Source organism: Petaurus breviceps, unplaced genomic scaffold (assembly GCF_028583685.1).
Source record: "Petaurus breviceps papuanus isolate PSGF00001 unplaced genomic scaffold, PetGlider_PUasm1.0 79, whole genome shotgun sequence".
In the NCBI taxonomy this organism is placed as follows: domain Eukaryota; kingdom Metazoa; phylum Chordata; class Mammalia; order Diprotodontia; family Petauridae; genus Petaurus; species Petaurus breviceps.
The window spans coordinates 18527265-18552983 of record NW_027186523.1 but is presented as its reverse complement, the minus strand read 5'-3'; the positions used below and the strand labels follow the sequence as shown (position 1 = coordinate 18552983).

At 36.1% G+C, this 25719-nt stretch overlaps 1 protein-coding gene across 3 annotated transcripts in view; it reads left to right on the top strand.

Annotated features, from left to right (window-relative positions):
• LOC138175861 (cyclin-D-binding Myb-like transcription factor 1) overlaps window positions 1-25719 on the top strand; it is a 55574-nt gene that overhangs the window by 19446 nt on the left and 10409 nt on the right. For 2 of the 3 annotated variants that reach the window (XM_069106467.1, XM_069106465.1), the window contains 11 exons: window positions 779-901; window positions 2047-2141; window positions 5723-5837; window positions 9416-9492; window positions 12447-12604; window positions 14095-14127; window positions 15452-15561; window positions 18068-18296; window positions 19585-19736; window positions 21674-21934; window positions 25094-25179. In XM_069106467.1, the coding sequence (XP_068962568.1) occupies window positions 2079-2141; window positions 5723-5837; window positions 9416-9492; window positions 12447-12604; window positions 14095-14127; window positions 15452-15561; window positions 18068-18296; window positions 19585-19736; window positions 21674-21934; window positions 25094-25179 (1284 nt within the window). In that variant the 5' untranslated portion in view covers window positions 779-901; window positions 2047-2078. The remainder of the gene's footprint in view (window positions 1-778; window positions 902-2046; window positions 2142-5722; window positions 5838-9415; window positions 9493-12446; window positions 12605-14094; window positions 14128-15451; window positions 15562-18067; window positions 18297-19584; window positions 19737-21673; window positions 21935-25093; window positions 25180-25719) is intronic. The other variant, XM_069106466.1, reaches the window with a different exon arrangement.

Genomic DNA, 25719 nt, shown 5'->3' with positions numbered 1-25719 from the left:
AGTGCTGATTTATCCAGGCAGAAATTTAAAGTTAACCCAATAGGAACAAAGGTCTTTACATGATTAAGCTTGACTTTATGTTTCTTTGCATTTTATTTAGGACTTTTATCCTACCACTTTAACTTATTGTTCTCAGAAGTTGGTCATTTAGTCATGATGACTGAGCAAACATAACACACCTTTTGTTCTTATGCACTTCAGTGCTGGTAGTATAATTTGTGTATAGGATATCCAGAAAGTCTTAATGAACTCTTAAAGCTTAAAACTATGCTTAAGTCTTTTGGAAGAAACACCTTGTATTGGAAATAGAGAGTTGAGGCAAGATTCTCCCCAATTTCTAAATTTCAACTTAACCAAATGGACTTCCTTTTTAAACCTTTGAAGGAATTTCAGAATGGCAGTAACATTTAATCTGCTCGTTTATAATACACTGAGATATTCTGACTTTTTAACTAGATAAATACATTTCCACTGTTCTCTTTATAGACTAAGTAAAGCATTTGCTAGACTGCCCCAAACTGAGGTCCTTTGAAGTAGCACTTTTGTCAATGTTTCAGTTGGTCAGCAGAGTGACCCTGATAGCGTAGAGAAGATGCCTTCAGGCTACTGTGCTCTTCATTCACCCTGGATTTGGGGAGCTTAGGCACATGGATAGGGAAGATGCAATCCAATCTTCTTTGCCTTGAGTCTTAGTTTTCATTTTTGATCCTTGATTTTTGTTTTGTTTTTCCTGAGCTTTTTGCTTGTTAATAGAACACTGGATCTTTTTTGTTATTAGAGACTGATGAAATAGACTCAGAAGATAGTACTGAACCTCCAAACAAGAGACTGTGTGTGTCGTCTGAGGATGACCAGAGTATTGAGGATTCTACCCCCTGCATCTCAGTTGTTGCACTTCCACGTAAGTCCTCTCATGTTGAGGGCACTATATTCTTTCATTTACTAAAAATATAAACTTTAAGAATTCATGTGTACACTAGAGCTAGCATTTCTAGGTAAAGTCTAAACTAGGTTTACTTTCACTTATTCTAACAAGGTCATCAAACTAATTTACATGAGTTTTTGATTACAAGGCAGTTAAGTAGTAGTTTTGATTTAGTTAATGTTAAATCAGTTCTCACCATGGACATATTTTCAGATCATTTAAGGTCAAAATGTCTCTGACTCAGAGAAAAGTGTCAGAATCTTTTAAGTACAGTTATTCGACATGAAAATAAGTGCCTATATATATAGATGTACACTTTGCATACAGATTTATTTATTTATTAGATTCAATAAGAAATAAACTTTTTAACTTTTGTCATGAGACTATAGAAAGTGAATAAAAAAGATTTGGGAGTGAATGTTCTTTCCTCCTAATGTTTCATTTCCTTTAATTATCATTTGCTGTCAGTTAATTTAAGAATTTGACTGGGTTCACTTTACAAATAGAGCCATGGGTAGGAAATCTAAGTTGAAATTTTTAAAATATTACAGTGATCCAGCATGGTAAAAATAGTTACTTTCTTATGAAGTAATTTGGCCAGAGGAAACTGCTACCAAGGCCAGGATTATGGATTCAAATTATATCTTGACCAGTTTGCTTAATTTTATGGTCATAGGCTGAACTCTAATCTTGATCATATATTTTCTTTCTCACAAATGAGACTAGCTGAAATAATAAGGATGAATCATAATAAATCTATCTCCACATCTGAAAAGATGACATGAAGCACATCTAGGGACAAAATTGCAACAGTAGCTAAATATATTAAAATACAAAAAGTATTACTTTCATATACTCTGATGTGAAAGTAGATTTATAATAATTTAAAATAATGAAATAAGCTTTTTAAAATTGCCACATTAGCACAGTGTTATAGATATATCTGTCCTTTCAACCACATGGAAGAGTATTGCCCAAGAGTATAATAACTTTATGATAGAAAATAAATGTTCAAATACCTTTTCATTATTGTTTTCATTGTAGCTAGAATTAGCCATTGTTGTTGTGAATGGCATATGTTCTGGAGATTAGTTATTCTTCTAACTTTACATCTCTTGAAGTTTCAGAAAATGATCAGAGCTTTGAGGTGACTATGACTGCTACCACGGAGGTGGCAGATGATGAGATTACTGAAGGAACAGTGACACAGATCCAGGTATGGTAAACATTAAAACTTGACTCAGAATTATATTGGACAACTGTAGCTTTTGGCAGTTTTGATCTAAATTTTAACATTAACATCTTTTATTTGAAGAAAAACTACAAAATCTTGATCTTAGCTACTGGGGTAAGATAAGTGAGGTGGAAAGAGGGAAAGAAACCAGGTGAAGACGTTTCAAAGGAATTAGTCAGAAAGGAAAACCAGATAAAAACAATGTTACTGAAGCTAAGGGAAGAGGAAGTATCAAGAAGGCAATGTAGTCAAACAATGTAAAGTATCAGAGGATGAAGACTGAGAAAAAGTCATTATATTGGCACTCAAGAAATCCTTGTTCACCTTGGAGATAGTTTAAGTTTAGTAATGGAAACAAGCAAATTGGCACACGGGGCTGAGGAGTAAATGGTGAAGAAATTAAGGCAGCTGGTGTAGATTCTTCCTTCTGTAAACTGGACAGTGGAAGAGGAGAAAGAGAGTGATGGATCATTTGAGAGGGTAACAGAGTCAAGGGAAAGTTTTTTAGGATAGAGACAACCTGTGCGCATTTGGAAGCAAATGGGTTAAGCATAGATTAAAGATCTTGGAATATAGATCTGGAAGGTACCTCAAAAGTCCAACTCTCTCTCATTTTACAGATAAGGAAATTGAGGCTCAGAGTTACATGACTTGCCCAATCCAGAATTCAAACATTTATCCTCTGATTGTAGATCCATTGCTCAAAATGAATGAATGTAGGGATGATTAATGGAGCAGGGCCCCAGAGGGGACAGGATCTTGGGCACAACAGAAGGCTTAGGAAGGTGACCTTAGAAGATCACTTCATTCTCTAAGACCCAATGGCAAGAATAAAAAAAATATTTGAGAGGTGAAAGAGGAAAGATGCCGGAATTCACAATGAATAACTTTAATATTCTCTGTAAGGTAAGAGAGGAGACCAACTGATACAAGAGTCTTGAGAAAGGATAAAGTTTGGAACTTTTTACCATTTTTTAAGTAATGTAACACAAGTTGTAATTATAGTTGGATTTTAATTGGTGAATTTGAATTAATAGGGTTGTTAGGTTTTTAAATACTACACACAGCTGGGGGATGGGGAGAGGTAAAGATTGCTGATAATTTTCTGTATTTGTCTTTTTTGAATTAGCAAAACTGTAGAATTCTATAGCATGTGATTCTAGTCTTCTTAGTGTATTACTTGAGGGGACCTTGAGTCTGTGAAGACTCAAGGCTGAAATAGATACTGTGCATGAATATAGTATTTGGGGGGAGTTTAAGAGAAATTATGTTCCTAACCTGGTTTTTCTCATCCCATCTTTTTAAATTTTTATTTTCATTGATAGTTTTTGTTTTTACTTCATCTTCATTTCTGAATATATCCTTCTGTACTTCCTCTACCCAGCAAACTAGCAAGCAGTTCAACATAGTCATTGAACATATCAGTCATGTCAGGGCATATAGTCCACATACTATACACATAGTTCCACACCTTTGCAAAAAGAGGAAGGGAGGTACATGTTCTCTACCTTTCTTTAGGCTCCAGTATGTATCATTATAATACCCAAAATTCAGCTCTTTTATTCTTTCATTTACATTATTATACTTGTTGTGTATATAATCCCCCCCCCAGTTCTGCTTGCTTCCTTCTGCATCATTTCATATATAAAGTCTTGCCATGCTTGTTTGAATTCTTCATAATTGTAATTTCATATGATACAATAAACATACCATTACAATCATGTGCCGTAATTTCTTTAGCCTTTCCTCCATTGGTTTTGCCCATATTGTTTTAAGAGGATATAAGAATCCCCAAGAAAAATCTCAAAATAAGATGTTCTTTGGTTGGTTTTACAGTAATACTTCAACAGAGGGATTGAATTCCAGCTATTCCATTGGTAGAAACCTTGTTTAATAATTGCAGAATTAATAATGGTAGGTGTAGAAGTGTGCTTCAAGATATATTCTCTCTTTCCATTGAGTGCTCTGGTGAGGTTCAGCTGCTTTCTCTGTTTATTCTAGAAGTTATTACTGCCTCCCTCAAGACTGGCCCTGTTTGCCCAAGGATACAGTTTTTCTCTCCTCCCTGATTCCTACCCTCATACCAGACTTTAACATACATATTGATTTTCCGTGAAATACCCTAACCGCTCAGTTCCTCAACAAACTTACTTCTCATGAGCTACTCTTCCATGCTTACCTCAGTCACACCCAAAGATGGTCATTCCCTTGATTGCCATCACCCACAGATATAACAATTCCATGTTCAGGAATTCCAAAATCTTTTCATCTGACCGTGTTCTGTTGGCTTTCCACCACATTTGAACTCATATTTTCCTGACTCCAAACTGTGTGACACATAACTGCATAAAATCCTCTATTTGGCATTCAAAGTCCTTCATAACCTTTTGTATAAAATAAAAGGGGTCTAGACTAGATGTTCTTTAAGGTGCCTTCCTAATATAATGATGGGATCCCAAGAACCCTTCGGTAGACCTGAAAGTGTTAGTACTCTCAGTAGATGAGTTCCACTGATTTTAGAAATTTAGTAAAAGTTAGTTGCAGAAGGTTAACCAAGGCTACCATGACACCATACAAATTAGAGAAAATAGTGGTAAAAGTATCTTATCTCTCACCTCAATCTAGCATTTCTCATATTTAATACCAAAATACAGGATTATAATACAGGCCATTCTTGCATTGGTTAGTCAACAAATAGTTTTTAAGTGTCTTTTATATGCCAAGCACTGTATTAGGGACACTGTAATACTATCCAGACAGGTTTGGTCTTCTAAATGTGATTCAGATTCAGACACAGGCTGAATCTATTACTCATTTCTTCTTTAAAGTCTACTATATGGAATCTGACATTTATGATTTATGATCACAGACTTAGATCTAGATCACCTAGCGCATCCCCCTAAGTTTACAGAAAAGGAACCAAAGGCCCATGGAGTTTTAGTGACTTTTCCGTGATCATAGAGATCATAGAATAACCAAGATTCATACCTAGGACTTGTAGCTCAGAATGTTCTCATTAACTTGTAAAAATGAGGCATTGCATACAGTAAAATAACAGAAGGGAAAATACTTTGTTTATACAAAAGATTTTAACTTCACACTAAATAAAAACACAAGAAAATGTTTGCTTCACTGAATCATTTCCTATAGCTAATTAGGAAACAATGGCATAGTAGCAACAGTGCTGCATGTGGAATCAAGAAAGACTGGATTCAGATCCTGCCTCAGCCACTTCCCAATTTGTGACTTAAATCAACTCACTCCAAGCCTCAGTTTCTTCAAGAGTCCATCATCCTGGGTTATTATAAAGTTAAAATGAAATAATGTATACTAACTGTTTCCCAAATTGTAAAGTACCACAAAAATATTAGGTAATATTTTTATTACTCCTTTAGAGCAAATGATTTTTATTATCCTTCATTACCATATTATATTCTTAGTTTCCATAAGTACTTCTCATTGTTTTAATCAAAAATTCTATTTATATCTGGAAGTACAAAACACAGAGCAATCATAAGATATTCATTAAGTTAATAATCTTTTCTTCATATTTGCCTTTAAAGATCCTACAGAATGAGCAGTTGGATGATGTGTCTCCTTTAGGCAATGAAGAGGTTTCAGCTGTTAGCCAAGCTTGGTTTACTACTAAAGAGGATAAGGATTCATTAACTAACAAAGGTATGCTACTCAGTGACTTTGATCCTGCTTCCTGGGGGAAATAGAAATGTGGCTTTCATCATGTGTCGTCATGTGTCAAGTGAATGAAGTCTAGCATTCTCTGAAAGAGACCTTTATATCCCTCATCAAATACCTCAAAATAGATTAATTTTATATTTATTATATATTATATATCATTAATATATCCCTGAATGAAAGAAAAAAATAAATCTGTTTTTTCCTTCACTAACTGATAAGTGAAAACGTTTTCTTTTCTCATATACTTTTTTTTCTCTTACACATGAGGTGTAGCAAAGCTGCACAATGTAGTTTCCAGTTTGCTCTTGTGGAGACGTGAATTAAGATCAAGTTATTTCGTTATACTACCTTGCTTCACTGCTACTTTGATCTGATGATCGTCTAGTTATTCTTTGCATATCCTGTTTGCACTACCAAGTTGGTGATGAGGGTAGATCTAGAAACTGCTGAGGGATGAGATAGAAAGTCAATACTGGAATGAATGTAGCTGTGAGTTGATGAAGTATATGGAAAGTAATGAAAGGAAACTAATAAAGCATTGAGTATTAGTGACTCAAATTTTAAAGCCATTATTGAACATTCTGCCACGAGGATGTTCAGTGCTTTCTTTTTACTTACTAACACATGATGGATGGATGCCATACCCATCTTTAGATAGGAACTAACTGCATATTTTGTTGTAACAATAATAACTAACTACAAGAGGTATTTTAACAAATGATATGCCATAACCTCTTTGAGATATGCTTGTTGTTCTTAATAATATTTTCAAAAATTGAAGTAAATTTGAACACTAATAAGTATCAAACAAACCACCTAGAAGGGTCTTCCTACAAGTTTCATGGTAGAACTAGACCTCCAAGAAGACCTGCCCCACCCCCACCCACCGCCCCAGTGTCTCATTGTGGTGTGAAGATGACTGGCTTCTTGAAGGCTCTGTGCCAATGGAGCACAGGCTGTGCAGATTCTACCTAAATAAGAAAAAGCTCACCACCAGTAGACTGGTCACATGACTATGATTTCTTTAGGCATGTCCACCCATGACTGCCTACTTCTAGCCCAGCCCCCATAGCCATCATGCACAAGAATAATCCTTGTGGAGATGCAACCTGGCAATAGCCTCTCCTAAAGCTCCTGAAGACCCAGAATAGAAAATTCTCACCACCAAAGTCCTTGGCACCATCATATGGCTCAGTGTCAGAAACAAGTATGACATTCTCAGTGGAAATGACCCTAAAGAAGATGCATCACCATCTGCTTTGTTGCTGAGCCTCAAGGATCATCATGCCCTTCGTTTGCACTGAGGCCTCCTAATGTTATCTCTCCTCTGTTTAGCATATAAACTTGAAAGCAAGAACTTGCTCTTCTGTTTATATTTACAGGATATTGTTTTGCATAAAACAAAAAAGAATACCAACTTTTCTCAATCCCGGTGGCCATTTCTCATTTCTTCAATAATAGTGGAACAGGGGTCAGACAATCTATAGGTATTTACTGAGCTGTTGATACTCTAAATGTAAGATCCATATCCAGTGAAAAACAAGGAGACGTTATACTGAAGAAACTAAGACATAACAATCTTGTTTTCCTTGCTATATGCAAAATTGAAAGAAAGAAGGAATGGAAGGATGTTTTGTAATTTCTCTTATTAGTTACTCATAGTACAATAATATATTGTGAAGCACTTTGCAAATCTTAAAACACTATATAAATGTTAGCTATTATTCTTATTTGGAAAAAAAGACCATGATAAAAATAATTACAGCTTACACACTGATATTTGCTACAAGGAATGAAGAGAGATTTGATGAAGAAAACCCATAAGATCTTTTCAATTAAGTTAGTATACTTTGAAAGTTAATGACTTTAGTGCAAAGATAGGCATATAAGAATGACAAAAAATATTACTAGGAAGTAAGGGATGAGAGAAGCCAAAAACTTAGCAACTATATATAGAAGCCTCATGCCCAAAGATCAGTCCTTTATTTGAGAGAACTGGGAAGTACAGGATATGGTGAATATCAAATAACATCACAAAAAATGAAACTGATTATATTTTTATAGCTAGGAAACAACTAATTATTGATGTGAAAAATAATTCTTTAATAATCTTTCTGTTTATAGTCACATCACCAATTTGCTAGAACAGAGATCAAAATTTATGGAAAACTAGAAGAATAAAATGACAAAAGTTCTGATATATGTAATTTTAAAAACGAACCTGGTCTATTTAAATTAATAATTTATACTAAATACTGGGAAATGGATGGAGGAAAAGACACTAACATTATAACAATTCCATATAAAAGTTTAACCAACATGAGTCGATTGCCATTACAAGGACACTTAAAGTGACTAAAAAAAATTAGTCTCCAAATCAAGAGAGAATGAGTGAGAGAGTCAAAAAAAATTGATATTAACTACACCAAAATATGTGGCCACTTAGGTTTTTATGATTTTCTTGCTAACCAGTGAGGTATGTCAGCCAAAGGCAATAATAATTTAGAATATGAATTTATTTATAAAATATAAAAAAGGATGATGCAAAATTATGAGGATTTTCACCTCAAAACAGCAAGAAACAATGAAGGAAAAATAGTTTAGAAGAAAGATTGTTAAGAGACTCAACTAAGTAAAACCATTATAAGACCTTTTAAGAATAAAACTAGACAGAATGTAGAAATGATAATCTGCTTCAATGGAGAGAATTTCCATATTGGGAGTTCCTCGCACTGATGAAATTCCATGTCTAGAACTACAACAACAAAAACTCTTCTGATAATATGTGTGACTCAATCACAGAGCACTGGTCTGAGACACAAAAATGGAAATTGTGAATCACCCAAAGGACAATGGAGAGGTGAATGGTGGGGATAAGCAAGAAGCACCATATTGCAAATGCAAAATTATGCAGAAGCAGCACTATAAAAGATGTCAGACATGTGATTGTGAAAGAAGATAAATCATCAGTGTGCTCCATTAGTGCAATTCATGATGTTAATGCAATCTAAAGAAAGCTCATCACTTTGAACAGAACCCCTGTGGCAACTTTTGAGGAGACATAAACAATATTCCTGTAGGATGGGCGAACATGAATGGGTTGTCATCTGCATCATTGATTGGATGGAATACCCAGATTGATGAGATCACAGATCAGTTTGAAAACTGGAGTATTAAATCAGAAGGATAAGGAAAGTACCTAATGAAAAGGAATAGTACTTCCCATTAAATTATGTTTAAATGTTTCCCTTTGACTGTCTTAAGATATATATGTGTTCTCATTACAGGTTTAGGATTTTAAAAGCCAAAGTGGCCATATAAATTGGTGTAGTTAATATTGATTTTTTTCTCTCTTTCTCACTCTTTCTTCACAAAATTTTTCATAGAGAAAAATTTTAAGGGTAAATAATATAAAACCAGGTAATGTGAAAGCAATTTATTTAGGAAGTTGAGATTTTTTCAGATGTTTATTTGTCTGCTTTACAAATTTAATCATTAACTTTGTTACTCTTGATAGCAAGCAATAACAGTTTCCATGACATTGCTTATTTTTTTTTTAGGGCATAAATGGAAGCAGGGAATGTGGTCAAAGGAAGAAATTGACATTTTAATGAGTAATATTGAACGTTATCTAAAGGTATCTATTATAATGTATTTTTATGTTTAATTCATTTAATCCAACAAAAACATTGAAATAAAAAAATGATTAAGCATAAAACTATAAACTCTTAATTATCATTTGTTTACATTAACTTTAAAAAATAATAATAAAAACATTTTTTGCTTTCACGTCCCTTTCTCGTCCCTTTTTCTTTTGTATATTTTTTCCAGATTTTGTTGCAGTTATTTTTATTTTACAAGACACTGTCAATGATTTTTTTGTTTTGATTCTGTTTTCTCTATTACATCACTTTATATAAATACTCGTCTTTAAATCTTACTTTTCTTGATATGACATTTCATTGGGTTTTTTATTACTTTCATTAGTCAGATTTCCTTTTTGTAAAAAAAAAAAAATTAATACAATTTTAGCACAAATATTCCTAGGAATTTATAATTATTTGCAGGATTAGAATTCATGAGCATAATATGTCTTAATAATTCTAATGTATATGATCATGTTTTTGAACTACCAAGAAACTTTACTTTGAATTTCAAGTCTGAGCTTGCCTTGCTAAAGAAGTCTTGCTATCACACTTAAGAGTAGGTCTGTAAATCCTTAGTGTCTTGTCAGGACTTTAAAGCACATATTCTGCTTTAAAGATTTTGTAAGGAACCTATATTTTGTGGGATCAATTCACCTTATATGATCTTAAGATCAAGAATTTAATTTCCATCTTTGATCTTCAACTAGATCTGACTTGCTTAGAATGTGATTATTTTTCCTGTGAAGGCACAGCTATCAGCTATTGAATTGCCTCAGAAATAAAGATTAATCAACCCTATTAGGTCCCAAATCCAGGGAGTTTGCTAACAGGAGGTATTTGGAGTTGGGGGAAAAGAAGGGAACTACCTTGGAATTGTAGAGAGTATAATTCTAGCCATTATCCTCTGGCATAATCAATCAACAGATATTAATTGAGTATCAACTATGTGCAAAGGTACTACTTAGATGCTATAGGGACTACAGAAAATCTAAGGTATTTTTCTGTCCTCAGTGATCTCATAGTCTAACTGAAGAGATAAGATGCATCCTTCTTCAGCTTCAATGATCTGTGATTTTATCAGCGTGGATATTCCTACACACTTGCAGATAACAATTCCACAGTATACTAATGGTCTTCCAGAGATCCTTTAGCCAAAAAATTCATCACTTTCCAGGCAACTTGGTAATGAGCCTCTGCAGACTTAGTTACATTGGTCCCTGGACATCATCATTGGGCCTGTACTTGAAGCTTTTCTAGCTTGGAAGGACCTGCCAAAACTGGCAATCAGCTGTCATAGCTTACAAAAATCCATCAGAGTAAAACTTCAGTGAACATATATACATTATAAATAAGTTTATAATAGTGAATGCCAAATGCATGAACCAGATTGCAAGTGCTTTAGGAGCTCTGAAGAGAGAGACAGTGATGCCCCAAGTTTCTCCTATTCCTCGGTCAGATTCTCAATATAACTGAACTTGGAAATCTGCTTTGTAGTTTTTGCTCTTCCTGTGTATAGAAGGGAGCACTGATGTCTCTAGCATAATCTCTACATAAGATGAAATTCATGTCAAACTTCACTACTTTATGATCTGCCGAAATTAAATGTAACTAAAAAGAATGTCTCTCTTCAGGGTAAGAGCTTAAGCTTTAAGTGAGCAGTGGTTAACAAGGACAACGTAGAAACTATATTTACCCAAAACTACAGAGAAAAAAAAAATCGAGTTATAAAATGAAGAGTACTAAAGTGTTATCAAATGACCACTGGCAACTTCCCCATGAATAGCAATAGTAATGGTATTTAAAAGGGAGCTGTACATTTCCACTATGTAGTGAAAATTAAAATGTGTTGTCTAGACTCAGCTCTTTGACCTCAATCAAATCATTTAAACTCCTTGGACTCCAGTATTCTCACCTCTAAAATGATCATTCTCAGCATCTTGATTAGGGAGAAAGACAGTGCAGAGAAATGAAACAGCTGAGAGACCACCGCAGTTATCCAAACTGGAAATAATAAGGATTTGGACTAACATGGTACCTGTGAAAATGGAAAAGAAACATTGGGAAAGAAATGAGGAGTAATTTACCTGGATGTAGACAAAGAGAGTAGCCATGAATGATTCCAAGTTTCCAGCCTGGGTTCTTGGGAGGGAAAAATGATTGACAAAAAATAACATTGTGTGGAGCTGGAGTTGGTTTGTGGGAAAAGAATGAACTTGGTTTTTAAACACTTGTTACTACATACATGGTGCTTTTTCTGGACTGCTTTACAGTGATTTATTTCCCAGAAGAGCCCTGTTCAGGCAGAACCTCATACCTGGCATAGTAGAAAAGAGCTCCAGACCTGAATGCCAGCACTTGCTTGGCATGACTGTGGGCAAATCATTTCCCTTTCTGGGCTTCAGTTTCTTTATCTATATAATGAGGTAATTGTACCTCTGAGATCCCTTATAGCTCTAAATCTTTTACCTCTGCTCTGTCTCATATAATGAGTAAAGTGAAAGGTATAAAAATAACTACAGTAAGCCAAGAGCAGATTCCTTAGGAGAAATAGGTTCTTAATGTTCATTTTACATCCCAGCTCTATCTGCAGAGATAGACAAGAAGAGTTTAATAAATGTTTGTTGAATTAAGAGGTAAATAAATCTTTATGAAAAATCATCTGTTTAGAAAATATTTTAAATTCTTAATCGTTTTCAAAGCCCTTTGACATATTTCATTTGTAAAATGAAGTTGCTATCATTTTTCATATTTTTAAACTTTTTTGCATCATTTTTAAGTTTTTCAGTGGCTTTTCTGATAACATGGTGTACATACATATATATATATATACATTGTTTTTCTAAGTGGCATAATTGAGATTAAAAATTACAAATTTAGGAAATTTAGTATGGTTGCATGCATTTGTATCCAAAATCCCTAAATCAAACAAATATAACCCATTTAGGCACGTGGAATAAAAGATGCCACAGAAATCATCTTTGAGATGTCAAAAGATGAAAGAAAAGATTTCTACAGGACTATAGCGTGGGGTCTGAACCGGCCTTTGTTTGCAGTGTATAGAAGAGTCCTTCGCATGTACGATGACAGGAACCATGTGGGAAAGTATGAAAATGGAAACCTTTAATACTACATGTTGTGACTAGTGACTAAGAACAAATACATTTGGAAATTTAGTTTCTCACAAATGGTGGTAAGAGGTTTAACAAAGGTACAGATAAGAGGCCAATCTGAATTTTTGCTAGAACCTTACCTATAATGAATCCTGTACTCATTGCTTTTGTTGTGAGCAGAAACCTTTAGACAAGGCTCCTTTTATTAGCTTAGTAACAAAATCTCCCTGCCCAAGGTCCAAATCTTAGCCTATCTCATATTGAACTTTGATCTGTTGCTAAAGGTAACAAGATCCTAAGGGCAGCAGTTTGTAAAATATGAGAATAATTATCCATAATTCAGGAGTCAAAATTTTCTATACTCCCTTTTCCATAGGTGAGCATTTTGAAGTCAGAGATTTTTTTTCAAAATTAAAGTGGAAAGAAGTAACTTTGTAAACAGAAGTGGGCATAGAATTCAAAAGTATATATTGTTCATAGTGACAGATTGTCCAGAAAAAGTACAAGAGATAGATGCTTGTTAATATTCCTACTTATAACATGGAAATTTTAGAAGTTATTTGCATGAACGTTGTTCAGGTCTTGAACTCTAGGCATTCTGGCTTATGCTACTTTTTCTCCAGTACTCAGCTCCATCAAGTGAGCACATTTTAAAAATTAAATGTATATGCAAGGAAAGAAATAATTATGTTTCCATGGCAGTTGAGAAAGAAGATAAAGAATGGTGTGCAGTTTGATTGACTTGATATTTTCAAAATGAGCAACTTATTGGCAAATAAGCATTTTTAATATAACCCCCACATTGTAGTCCTAATTCCATAACTAGTTACTAAGAGAGACAACCTTCAGATTAAAGCAAAAACCTATCAAATGTCCAAATGTAAAGAAAGAAGTTGGCTGGAATTTTTCTTTTGGGGGGCAATGATGGAATTTGGTACTAGAGATTTTCTGTCACCCTTCCTACTTTAGGGAATGGTTATAATTTCAGAAAGTGTAAATTTTCTTAAAAATTAAGCTGAGGAAAAATTGTGAGTAAAAGCCTTGGTTTAAAGTTTAAAAAGCATTTTAGACAAAGAATTTCCTGAAGAATATCAAAACATACAGTATCCTATGCCAAACCTAAAAGTTTGTGACTTAAAATAAGGAAGTATTGTATTTTCACTGGCACTTTTAAAGAAGGAAATGGTCCATGACCATATTCAGTGAAAGCAAATATTTTCTTGTAGAGTTTAAAAAAAAAAAAAGAAAAAGTAACATTTACATTCATTTTTTAGTTTTCCTACTCACTGATTCCTTTAAAAGTTATGATTATGCTAACAAAAGTAGATTTGTGTCTTAATTATTATGTTTTTATCTAATCTGAGCACTTTTAGTGTTGGTAAATTGTTTTCTTACATGAGGTTGATTTTTTTATTAAGGTTTTTAGCTTTGTATTATTCTATGCTAACTGATTCTCTAAATTTCTTTCTTGGCATTCTCCAGGTATACTCCTGAAGAAATTGAAAAACTTAAAGAGTAAGTTTTTTTGTTGGTTTTTTCAATTAATAAGATCTGATATACTCTTTGTATCTTTTGTTTTGAAAAACTTTTTCTTTGAACACTTTAAGGGATTTTTGGAGTACTGTGATTGATAATTCACTGGTCCTGGAAGGGAGTTTAAGAATTGAAAATCATATTTTGCTAATTATCAAAGCAGTGGTTGAAAATGATATTAAATTGTTCTAAAGTATTTTGTAGCTCTCAAAACACTTACAAATACCATTCTTATTTGATCCTCATAGTAGCCTACTAAGGTTGTTACAGATGAGAAATTAAAATTTAAGGAAGTCAAGTGATTTGTCCTTGGCTAATAGTGAGGGAGGCAGGACTAGATAGAATTCAAGTCTTTTCAGTCCTAGTTATTTTCTTCCCTAATCTCATTTTTTTGGGGTATTTTTTTAGTAGTAGATCAGCTTTTGATTCCAGTACTTACACCATTCTATTTCCCTAAAAGTAGATATACATATAAAGAAACAGTTACCAGCATGATTTCTGGAGACTCCAGTATTGAGATGAAAGCCAAGTTTATGCCTTGTGATTTAATGCATGATGATGGGTTAGCAAATGTTACTGATGTGTGTGCTGTTTCCTAACAAAAAACCATTTTGATTACTCTCAAGTCACCCAAGGCATAGTTTAACCTCGTGTGCTTGGGCAATATTTTATAGACTGAGCAGGAAGGGACCATAGAGATCAGTCATCTGGTCCTGCCTCTTAACTGAAGCCCAGAGAGGTAGTGACTTGCTTAATTAGGCTCACACAGCTGGTGAAGAGTGGAGCCAAGATTCTTGTCCACCCAGGCATTCTGACTTGCATTCCAGTTCCCTTTCCACTAAAATGCCTTGGTGGAGCAGTGGTCTTATATTAGAAGCAATAAGAAATATTTGAGGGTAAATTCTGTTATAAAATAATGGGACAGAAAGATAAGAAATCAGAGTACAAGTGGGAAAAGATAAAATGAAGACTACTAAAATAAAAAAATTATTTGGAGATACCTGGGAGATCATAACAATAAAGCAGTTGTGGGCTAAGGGGAAATTTTGGTCTTTTTTGAAGACATATCCAAGTTACTTATTTCTTCTCTGACCCAGGAAAAAGGCAATTGCTGCCTGTTTTTTCACCCACAGACAACTGTGGACCCCCAAAAAAAGGCCACACTTTCAAACTTTGGCTCTCAAAGTATTGCTGTCCACAACTTCCAAACCAGTCATATGGGAAGAAGAAGAATGAAGAATAAATGATGAAATAAAAAGGGAGAAAACAATTGAACCAAATGCTGATTGGCAGACTCTTGTTTTAGGCTCCGGATAAAGCATGGCAATGACTGGGCAACAATAGGGGCGGCCCTTGGAAGAAGCGCATCCTCCGTCAAAGATCGATGCCGGCTGATGAAGGATACCTGCAACACAGGTACCGTTTCGGTGCTCCAGCACGGCTGGAAGGTGTGAATTTTAAACCCTGTGCGATCCTCTGTGTAGAAAGAGGCCACAGAACCACTTGGTGGAGAAGTCTCTCCATCACCCTTCAGTGTCAAGCTCAGAGGCTAATCTCCCGCCCCTACACCCTTGCATTTTTGGTTTGGTTAGAAGTATGTCAAACTGACTTTTTCTTGTTGATTGCTTTATATAGTATTATAGTGTTTTTTTTTTTCTGTATAAGTTAAAATCATTTAGAACAGTGTAGAATTTCCTCATTTTCAAAAGGACCATTTTTCCATGAGGCAGGGAATTGCATTTGAGACAGCTGATGTATTTCCTGCTGGGAAATTTCTTTTATCCAATAAGTGATTTCCACCAAATTCATACTTGGTTTTTGTGTCAAATTGGTTGTTTTGTTTCAGATCGCCTTACCAGATTGGGATGGGAATGGAGGACAATACATTTATTAGTTTTCAGTCTCTCCCCTTTGCTTACCCTTGTCCTCTTTCTTTTTTTTTCTTTTTTTCCCTCGTCCTTCATTCTTACTTCAGTTTTCCTTTTACATTTTACATATTTTCTGAGCTGCCAATAGACAACTCCAGCTATATTTTGCCTTTCCCTCCCAATTTGAAACATGTAAATGAAAATACCTCCACCTCAGGAATGTCATCCCCCTACATTTGATTCACTGACCACTTAGTAAACTTTATGTGCAGACCATTTTTTCACGTGAGTTACACAGGTTAGATAAGAAATTATACCTGCCTTTATATGGCCTTGAGGTCACATGTGAACTTACTTTCTAGTAGGAAAATATGACATATACATAGATAACAATGGTACAAGATAATAAGGATATAGGAGAGGTAGAAGGAAATATTTATGTAATATGAAAAAGGGAGTACTCATTACCAATTAGGAGAAATAAAGGAAGTCCTTCTGGAGCATGTAGCATTTTGAGTTGCATCTTAAAGGACCAGTAGGAATATAACAAGCAGAAAGAGAATAGGACATTTTAGGTAACAGGAACAAGTGAGTAAAATTATGAAAGTATGGACAGTGGGAAAGCAGGAGACCCTGCAGTGCAGTTGTACTGTAACTGTGCAGACTCAGTTATGAATTATAAAAATTAGTCTGAACAGGAAAATATATGAGAATAAAGCTAGAAAGGTGCCATGGGTTCAAATTATGGTGGACTTTGAATCTCAGGCAAAGTAGTTTGAACTTTACTGGAAAGCATTAAGATACCATGGAAGGATATTGAGAGACATCACTGGCTCTGTGTATAGGAAATATTAGTGTTGGAGGATATAAAGGAAGGAATTAGGAGAAAAGAATATAGAATGGGAAGAATGGTTAGGAAATGAAAGGAGCAGTCTGGCAAGGTAGTAAGAGTGGTGACAATGAGAATTGAGAGCAAAGGACAGATGGTGAGAGAAATTACAAAAGTGGCATCAAAAGTCACCAGCAGCCTAGGAATGAGGGGTTTGGGTCGGACAAGATGACCTCAAAGATCCCTTACAGTTTGGAAATTCTATGCTTCTGATCTCTTCTGTTAACTAACCCCGACCAAAAAAGAACTGTCCAGCCTTAGTGTCATAAGTTCAAGCAGGAAATATGCATAGGCAGACTTTTCTTGGTCTCCTGTGGAATATGCGGTATCCCAGAGATACTACAACATGAGGCACAGAGTAGCTGTAAGGTGTTAAAAGTGAAGACTGTCATAAATAATATAGTGAAAACCTAATTACTGGATTGTTAGAATCTCAATTTCTAGTCATCCTATTCCAATTCGACTGACAATCTGGAAATCATTGACACTGACCAGAGCTTTGACTGTGGCCAGTATTAAAATTTTGATTTCCTTTCTTAACCCTCCCTGTGGTCATTACATTCTTCTACACAGGAGTGGGGAACCTGTGGCCTCAAGACCACATGAGGACCACATTAGGTCCTCAGTCCTTTGACTGAATCCAGACTTCACAGAACAAATCCCCTTAATGAAAGGATTTGTTCTATAAAACTTGGACTCAGTCAAAAGGCTGCACCCAAGGACCTAGAAGGCCACATGTGACCTCAAGGCTACAGGTTCCCCACCCCTGTAAAATCTAGAATATATGATTTTAAATTGATGGAAGTTTTTGCGTGGGTTTTGGTATAGGGGCTACATAGAATTGCATGGAGAGTGCATAACAAAAACTAATTGTACATTTTATCAGCTTCTCTTTCTTTAAATTTAGTTATTAGACTGATTTTGGTTGCTCTCCCTGGGAATGTCAGTGCTTCTTGGTATACTTAATACATTGAGGCAATTGTTACCGTTGATGTAGGTGTATTTGGCAACCCCTACATGAATTGTCCAGAAACTAAGCTGCTGGAAGAATTAATGTACTTCTTTCAATCATTGCATATATAGTGATGAATCTGTCTCTGCTTTGCAAAAAAAACAAACCAGGAGACAGGTAGTGGTAGGAGCCTAGATTATTTCTTCCTTTCAGGGAAGTGGACAGAAGAGGAAGAGAAGAGGCTGGCCGAGGTGGTTCACGAACTGACAAGCACTGAGCCGGGTGACATCGTCACACAGGGGGTGTCCTGGGCAGCTGTGGCTGAACGAGTTGGGACCCGCTCAGAAAAGCAGTGTCGCTCCAAGTGGCTCAACTACCTGAACTGGAAACAGAGCGGGGGAACAGAGTGGACCAAAGAAGACGAAATCAATCTCATCTTGAGGTTTGTGTCCTCCTACTTACTAGGAGTGATAAAGTCTTGGTTAGCCATCTTTTTTCTGTTTCCTTGGATGTGTAAAGTCAGAAAATCATCCTTCCCATAGTGACCTGATTCATTTGAGTTCCTAAGTACTTCATATTGAGCTCTTTTTTGTTTTGTGTTCTGTTCCTTTTTAGTGAATTTAGTGCCCGTGCAAGGTACCAGATTGAAGGCCTGGAGACTGAAGTCCTCTCTATCCACAGAACAGGTACGGCACAGGCAGCGGCAGTGCAAGCTTTTCCACTGTCCCATTATTGTGCCTCAGCCCTGGCCTGGAGGGACCATGGTTAGGGGGAAGAGGGTTGTTCAGTCTCCATGCCCTTCAATCCTTGGCTGCTCTGTTGAGGCTGCCAAGAAGGGGGTCCTAGTTCAGAATTTACCCAGTCATGAAAACTAGACTGAAAAAAATGCTTCCGTTTCATATAAGCTTCATAAAATATAGAGTAACCTCCTTTAGTTGATTCAGCCACCCTGGCCTATATGTGAACTGTATACCTATAGGAGAAAGACTTTTGATTACTTAGACTAGTCCTACAGATACTAAAGTGTTTTTCTTAATTTAAAGATTTTTTTTAAACCACATAGCTTAACCTTAAAACTGAATGACTTAAGTGAGCAATGAATCTTGTAGGCAAGGACAAAACATTGAAGAACTCAGTGCTATGCTATTAGATATGTTTTCAATCTTGAAGTTTAGTCTAACTATGCTATTAAATGACAAACGAGGAACATACTTCATTCTAGCCTCTAAATATAGTCATCCCATTTTAAAGAATGCTTTTTACCTTGAGTTGTTGTGTGTGTGTTTTTTAAATAAAGAACTCATTTTACAGTGCTTCTCTAGTATAAATCACCATCCATTTTTCAGTTGGAAAGACTGAGACCCAGAAAAACAGTTACTTGCTCAGTCATACTATGCACCAGGTATGGAGCACAATTAAAATTTGGCTCTGTTGTGCTCTAAATTCTTTAAACATCTCCTTACCTGCACAGTGATACATTTGGACACATACAACCTTCTAACCATTCATAGTTGAAATAATTCATTGTAGCTCTGGAACTTCTGGCCTGCCTCTGGGATCCTTTCCCCAACACTTTGGCAGTATCATCTTGTTAATAGATCTTCTCTCTCCCGTGATCTCCAGGGCCATACTACTTTTGGGCAGTCATAGAAAAAAAACAAATACAGGTAGAGGTCCCGTTAGTCTCAAAGGGCAGTACCTAACAGACACCCATTTTTGTAACCCATCAGGATAGCAGAGCTTGAGGTGGCTGATGAAAATGATATAAACTGGGATCTACTAGCCGAGGGATGGAGCAGTGTTCGTTCACCACAGTGGCTCCGAAGTAAATGGTGGACCATCAAAAGACAGATAGCAAACCACAAGGATGTTTCATTCCCTGGTAATGTATTAATTAGGCGTGCCTAGCCTTTCATTCTGTTGTCAGAGTGGACATTTATTGGTGTAAATAAGGATCCTCTATGATCATAATGTTCAATACAATCCACAAAAAGCTGATCACTTGGGCTGAAAGTTGAAAGTTTCTGCTAACTTTCTGTTGCTGGGTGGAAGGGCATCTCATTTCAAAGAAGCATAACTTGTTTGATCTGGTTATGCTGCAAGATTTATTTTACTACTTTTTTCCTGAAATAAATGATAAGTGATTCTGTCATATACCTAATTAGTCATGCATTCAGGAATACTTGAGGTCCCTAGAGGTATGCAGGAACTCCAGTCATTCATCTTGTGTTAGTATTGGGACTTTTAGTCCCAATAAATATGTCCCATTTTCTTCTTTATAAAAAGGTAATGTATCTTTCAAATGCCTAAGGCCTCTAAAATCATAGTATTTGTATATAAACAGTCAAGATCAATTAAATTTTACATATTTAAAAGTCAGTGTTTCTGCAAAGGATTTTTTTTTAAAGATATAAATCAGTTTTTAGTCAGCAGTATCACTTCAGATAACCTGAGGAAACTTGCTATTTAAAGGAGTCCTAGTTTTACTCTTTTGTATTGAAAGTAAGTTAATTTTTAGAACATTTTAAAAAGAATTTTCACACTTTAATTTGTCATGTGTAAATCCCAGGTTTTCATATGGAATTATAATTAAAGTCAGGTATACAAGTATGTTCGACTTGCTGTGACCCTCCCCCCCATCCCTCCATGACAACATATTTTTCTTCCCTATTCACAAACTGACCTGTTAGACTCAGATTTTCATTGATAGATGGAACTGCAGTCTGTTCATTTTGAATGCTGATTAAAGTTACTGCCCCCTTTTTAACATCTTACCATTTTCCAAAGAAAAACCAAAGAAAAGAAATGATAAATGCTTCACTAGTAAAGATTTAACTTTTTTTTTAAACTAGGAGTTAATGCAAAATGGTGAATGGCTATTATGTAATATGAAACCAGGCAAACTATGTATGGTTAGAAGAACAGAGGGAACAGAATCACGACAGCTTGTCATAAATAGTAGAAGAGGGGTGCCTTAGGTGGTGCAGTGAATAGAGCACCAGCCCTGGAGTCAGAAGGATCTGAGTTCAAATCCGGCCTCAGATGCTTGACATACTAGCTGTATGACTTTGGGCGAGTCACTTAATCCCAATTGCCCTCCAAAAAGCAAAAAAAAAAACCATAAATAGTAGAAGAGGGGGTGGCTAGGTGGCGCAGTGAATAGACCACCAGCCCTGGAATCAGGAGGACCTGGGTTCAGATCTCGCCTCAGACACTTAACACAAAAATTAGCCGTGTGACCTTGGGCAAGTCACTTAACCCCAATTGCCCTCCAAAAAAAAAATAGTAGAAGAGGCAGAGTCTACACAGGTAGCCCTTCGTGAGTGCCATTCTGTGATTAGTGATTGGAAAGAATTTGCTGTCTTCTTCCTCCAACACAGTTTGCCAGCTACCATGAGAGGATGTGGTAAGGCAAAAGCCAAGTCCTGTTGTTGCTCCTCACTAGTCAGATATCCTAAAGTCCTTATACATAACCATACTTAGTTTATTAACTTCATAATAAAGATATTGTTAAAGATGTGTTGTGCCCTTCTCTAAGAGTTCCTGAAAAAGGATCATTTTACCAGTAGTTTAAATGCTCTAGACAGACGTGGTTCATGTATTTCACAATATCTGTCTTTAATATTTAAGTATTATAGAGGCAACGTGGGTATTTCATTAATAAAAATTTGCTTAGCTAAGAAACATCTCAGCAAATGTGGTTTTCTCAAATGTTTCATTATTGTATATGTAATATTTGACATCCAGTGAACAAACTATTTATTCCAAATACTTTCCCTCCTCACCTCATCCCTTCCTCCCACCTCCCTTGCTACTTAGATGGTGATGTCGGCGAATCAATGTTCTTTTTGTCTACCCATCTCCCTTCAGTCTTGATAAAAGGTCTTAAACAGTTGCACGAGAACCAAAAAAACAACCCAACACTTTCGGAGAATAAATCAGGCCCTGGAGTTCCAAACACTAATACCAGTTCAAGCGTTCAGCATGTTCAGATCCGAGTTGCCCGGTTGGAGGAGAATACGGGCATCTCTCCAAGTCCCATGACAGCTTTGCAGATTCCTGTCCAGATCACCCATGTTTGTAAGTACCCGAACTTTGTGACTTACTAGGACTGTTAATAATAATAGCTGACATAGTGCTTTGAGGTCTGCAAAGACCTTTATGTGCAGTATCCCATTTGATCTTCACATCAATTCAATTTCCTACTTTGACTACATGACTATTGTACTTCCTTTTCCAATCATGCATTTCCTACATGATATCTTATCCCTAATGCCTCCTCTTACATATAGGCAGGTCATTATTAGAAATATGCTTCAACTTACTTAAACCTATCATGTGTCTCTTTTTGCCCTTTGGGTAAATAGCTTCAATCTTTGATTCTTTGACATTAGTTGCTTTCTAAGGTTTTAACAATACAGCATGACAAGAGAATATTGGCATTAAAAAGATGGGAATGATTTGCAGTTGTCAAAAGGGATGCACAGTTTCTATACAGTGAAATGCAATCTAACCCACTCTTTTCCAGGCCTTCAGTTCTGGGGCCTATTTATTATCAGTCTGCTACACTTATTCAAGATAAATGGATCTTAGATTGGGACAGTTAAATGATACAGTGGTAAATACTGGGATTGGAGGCAGGAAAACATGAGTTTAAATCAGACACTTAGCTATATAAATCCTGAGCAAATCACTTAACTTCTTTTTGCCTTGATTTCCTCATTTGTAAAGGGGGAATCATAATAGCACCTGCCTCACAGGGTTGTTGTGAGAATCAAATGAGATAAAAATTGTAACACACTTAGCACAGCGCCTGGAACATACCACATGCTGCATAAATGTTAGCTGCTATTGTTACTGTGTTTTTATGAACTACTGCAATGGACTGCCCATCCAATTGCTTGTCATAGATTGGGCAATAGGTAGTATTTTATCCACCTGATTTTTCCTGTACATAATCTTATGCTGGCTTCTTTTGAGTGTCTCTGGGTATCTTTGAAGTCCTTCTAGGACGTTTGATGTAATGAGAGCAATATAATCTGAAGGATCTTACCATCTCTAGGGAATCATTTTCCATTTAGATCCTGTGCATAACATTCCCTGTGACACTGGAAAATACCTTTGGTCTAATCATTATGTCTCCCCTTTTGTATGCCTCATTTGTCATTAAGACTCAAAGGGCCTTAAACAGTTATCTCTGTGATTGTATTTATCAAAATACCATATGGTCTCAATATATGCAGAAGAAGCTGCTTGTTAGAGAAGGGCTTCTAAAGTTGTCTTTTCCTCTGTTGGTCACTCATCAAGTATTTATTAAGAACCAGCTCAATGTGCTACATATTGAGGATTCAGAGCCAAAAATGACACAGTCCCTACCCTCAAGAATCTCACACTCTCTTTCTTCAGGGAGACAATACATATAAGCATATGTAAAATATATACGCACAAAGTAAATAAAAGATACGTTTGGGGAAAGAAGCACTCATAGCAGCAAGGAGTCAGGATTCCCCGGAGGGGGGCATTTCAGCTAAGCTTCAAGGGAAAGTAGGGACTGATTTCTAAGAGGCAGAGGTGAGGTGGGAATGTTGAATGTTCTTTTGTGATCAACACCCAGTGGGCACAGCACTTTCTTGTGCTCCTTTCCATCAATTTTGTGTCTATTAAGTTGTGATCTGATACAGAAAATTGTTCACAAAAGCCTGCCTGTTCCTTTCTTAAGGATACACGTAGTTAAATATACAAATCAGAAGTAAAGAAGAGGAAATTGGCATGTGGGTTGTGTAGTTATTGATATTTTTTCTATCTGCTTTTTTATGTAGTAATAAAGTAAATAACAATGCCTTTTATTTGCAGAGTTATTTTATTTTTACAAAGCTCTTTTGCATGTCTTATCCTCATGATAGAAACATGAGGTAGGTGAAGAGATAGATGTTCATCCTTTTTGACAAATGAGACCCTGAAGCGCAGAGTGGTCAGGGGTCGTCCTCAGCAAGTGAGCTAACAATCATGGCAACCGGGATCATGGCCTATGCTGGGGACACCACCCTTCCATGTGCATAAGCACTTAATTCTCTGTATCAGCCAGTCAATAAGAACTGATTAAGCACTTACCATATGCCAAGCACTGAGCCTACAGTGATCAAGAAGAAACTACTCCTGCCTGCAAGGAGCTTACATTCTCTTAAAGAAGACAATATGTATATGATATATACAAAGTATATGCACAAAATAAATTCAAAGTAATTTGGTGGGTGGAGAATGGAGAAATGGCAACTGAGGAGATCAGGAAGCGGCTTATGCAGGAGGTGATGCTTGAGGTGCGACTTAAAATGAGAATATTCTAATCACATCACACACTCATAAAGTTGAACCTGTTGGCATCATTAAGGTGGTAGGACGATGGCCTTAATGCTCTTCCCTAGCTACCTGTTTACCTTTGCCTTAAATATGAGAACACTACCAGCTTTCAACCTGGGTTGAAAGAACTAGGGATGTTTAACATAGAAAAGGAAAGATTGGCCTTGGGGCAGAGCAGGGTGGCCAGAATCTGATTTAAGTATATGAAAGAACCCTTTAGATTTTTCTCCAGAAGGCAAAATAAAGACCAAGAAATGGAAATTGCAGAGGGCCAAATTTACCCTTGATGAGCAGCACAAAGAGTGGCACAGTGGATAGAGATCTGAGCTTGCAGTCTGGAAAACTTGAGCTTTGAATCCTGTCTCAGACATTTACTGGGATAAGTCACTGAACCCTTCTAAGCCTTGGTTTCATCATCTATAAAATGGGGTGGTAGTACGAGCTACTGCACAGGGTTACTGTGAAGATCAAACAAGATAATCACTTGATAAATGCTTGTTAAATGATGTAAAGCACTTTATAAACCTTAAAATGTTATATAAATGTTTGTTTATCATTCTTAAAATTATGAGGATACACTTCAGATCAGTTCTCCAAACTTGGACTAGGTTGCCCTAGGAAGCAGTGGAGGTCTTTATGTAAATGCTTGGTGACCATCTGTATTTAGTATATTTTAGAAGAAATTCTCGTTCAGATGCAAGTTGAACTAGTTGACTTCTGAGATTTTTTTTCAATTCTGAGATTCTGTAAATCTCTCTATTAGCTTTCTCCCATCTCCACTACAGACAATGGTATTTTCTCCTGTGTACTTCTTCACTGAATGATCCTAGTACTTCGCTACCTACATGTGAGTTTCTCCCCCTCTTTTTGCTTTTATTACAGCTTCAACAGAATCCCCTGCTGCTACCGTCGATTCTGAGACCATAACACTAAACAGTGGTACACTACAGACGTTTGAGATTCTTCCAGTAAGTAATACCTGTGCATTAGTCCCTGTTTTGATAACTGCCTATGAAAAATAAAACTTACTGCGACTCATTAAATCACCCTTCATTGGGAAATTCAAAGCATTAACTAATAAGAATAATAAAGTGGTAACAGATAAAATACCTCTCTTAGCTTCTTGGCAATAAAGGAGAATACTAGAATCAGAGTATGATAAAACTTAAAGTGCTCATCAAGTTGAATACCTTCCTTTTACAGAAAAGGAGGCTAAGAACCCAGAGTCATAGCTAGTTACCAAGGGCAGGGTCGAGGCCCCAGACCCAGTTTTTTCTACCATCTGGTACAAGACAAAACATAAGAATAAGCTAGTATAACTAGAACATTAATGTCCTTTCAGGGGTGTGTGTGCTATCTTCCTTGACTGCTCTAAAAGAAACTTTTAAAGGCAAGGAGGGCAGGGGCTGCATTTTCTCATGTGTTTCTTGTTGGTTTTTTCCCCTCAAAGATGCTTCTTTTAGTCCCTGGGGCAAATAACTGTTATTTCATTGTGTTGCATTGCACAT